Source organism: Myotis brandtii, unplaced genomic scaffold (assembly GCF_000412655.1).
Source record: "Myotis brandtii unplaced genomic scaffold, ASM41265v1 scaffold638, whole genome shotgun sequence".
Classification (NCBI taxonomy): domain Eukaryota; kingdom Metazoa; phylum Chordata; class Mammalia; order Chiroptera; family Vespertilionidae; genus Myotis; species Myotis brandtii.
In genome coordinates this window covers 334,322-335,279 of record NW_005370445.1, presented here as the reverse complement: position 1 = coordinate 335,279, position 958 = coordinate 334,322, and the positions used below count along the sequence as shown (strand labels likewise).

The following is a 958-nucleotide window of genomic DNA, read 5'->3' as shown; positions in this document are numbered from 1 at the left end:
GCCTCGCCGGACACCTGGGCGGGCACCTCCCTCCGCGGGGCTGAGGCTGCGGGCGCCCGGCCGCTGTTATACCGACCGACTCCCCCAGAAAGAGCAAAGGCTGTGCTGCCCCAAAGCCAATCAGGGCCGGGAGCTGCCCGAGGGGCAGGACTGGAAACTTCCCTGTAACCGAGTAGGACGCGGCCGCCGGCCCCGCTCTGCACCTGCCAGCAGTCTGTTGGCCTTTCTTTTCTTTGCAAAGGAAGCTTCTAGATCAGCGCTCCCAGTCCCCAGTCCCCAGCCCCGCTTCATGTCACATCTAATGGCGCTGCCAGGCCGGCACGCAGGGGTGCCCGGGAACCGAGGCTTTCGGGGTGACCCCTGAGCATGGCCTCCAGTAGCTCAGCACCCCTCTCCTTTGAGCATCCTCCTCCTCCCAGGTCACCCTGCGCCCCACCCCAGTGGGCTGAGGGACCCTTAGCCATACACAATGGTTCCAGGGGAATTAAAAAATGTCCTCACTTCACTTTTTTAAAGCCGTGAACCTCTTGCAGGTGCACCTGTGCCCTCCAGCCCAGCCTGCCCCATGCGGCGTCACCCAGCCACTCGCTTGGAGATTAGCAAAGAGACTCTTGTAGAATTCTGGACTTTCCACCGCGGGGGTTTCCATGACAACCCCTTCCTGCAGGTGACCTGCTGCCTGGAAGAGTGAGGGTGGCCTGGGTGACCCACAGAGGGGAGAGGGGCCTGGAGCCAGGGACTGGTCACTGCCTGAGTGCGGCTGAGCCTCAGTTTCTCCATGAGGCACTGGGTGCAGTGACAGGCCTGCTGCTTGGTGGGCCACCTCTAGGCCTCCGTCCTCCCCTGCAAGTTCCTCAGTAAGTTAGCATAGAGCTGCCGTATGGCCCAGCAATTCCACTCCCAAGTGTACACCCCGAAGAATTGAAAGCATGTAAAGACGTATATGCATGTTCACAGC

At 61.2% G+C, this 958-nt stretch overlaps 1 protein-coding gene across 1 annotated transcript in view; it reads right to left on the bottom strand.

Annotated features, from left to right (window-relative positions):
* The window catches only part of AIRE (autoimmune regulator), a 12,165-nt gene extending 11,516 nt beyond the window's left edge, over window positions 1–649 (bottom strand). Inside the window, exon 1 of the mRNA XM_005880441.2 lies at window positions 590–649. Within this exon, the coding sequence (XP_005880503.1) occupies window positions 590–649 (60 nt within the window). The remainder of the gene's footprint in view (window positions 1–589) is intronic.
* Between the last annotated feature and the right edge of the window lie 309 nt (window positions 650–958).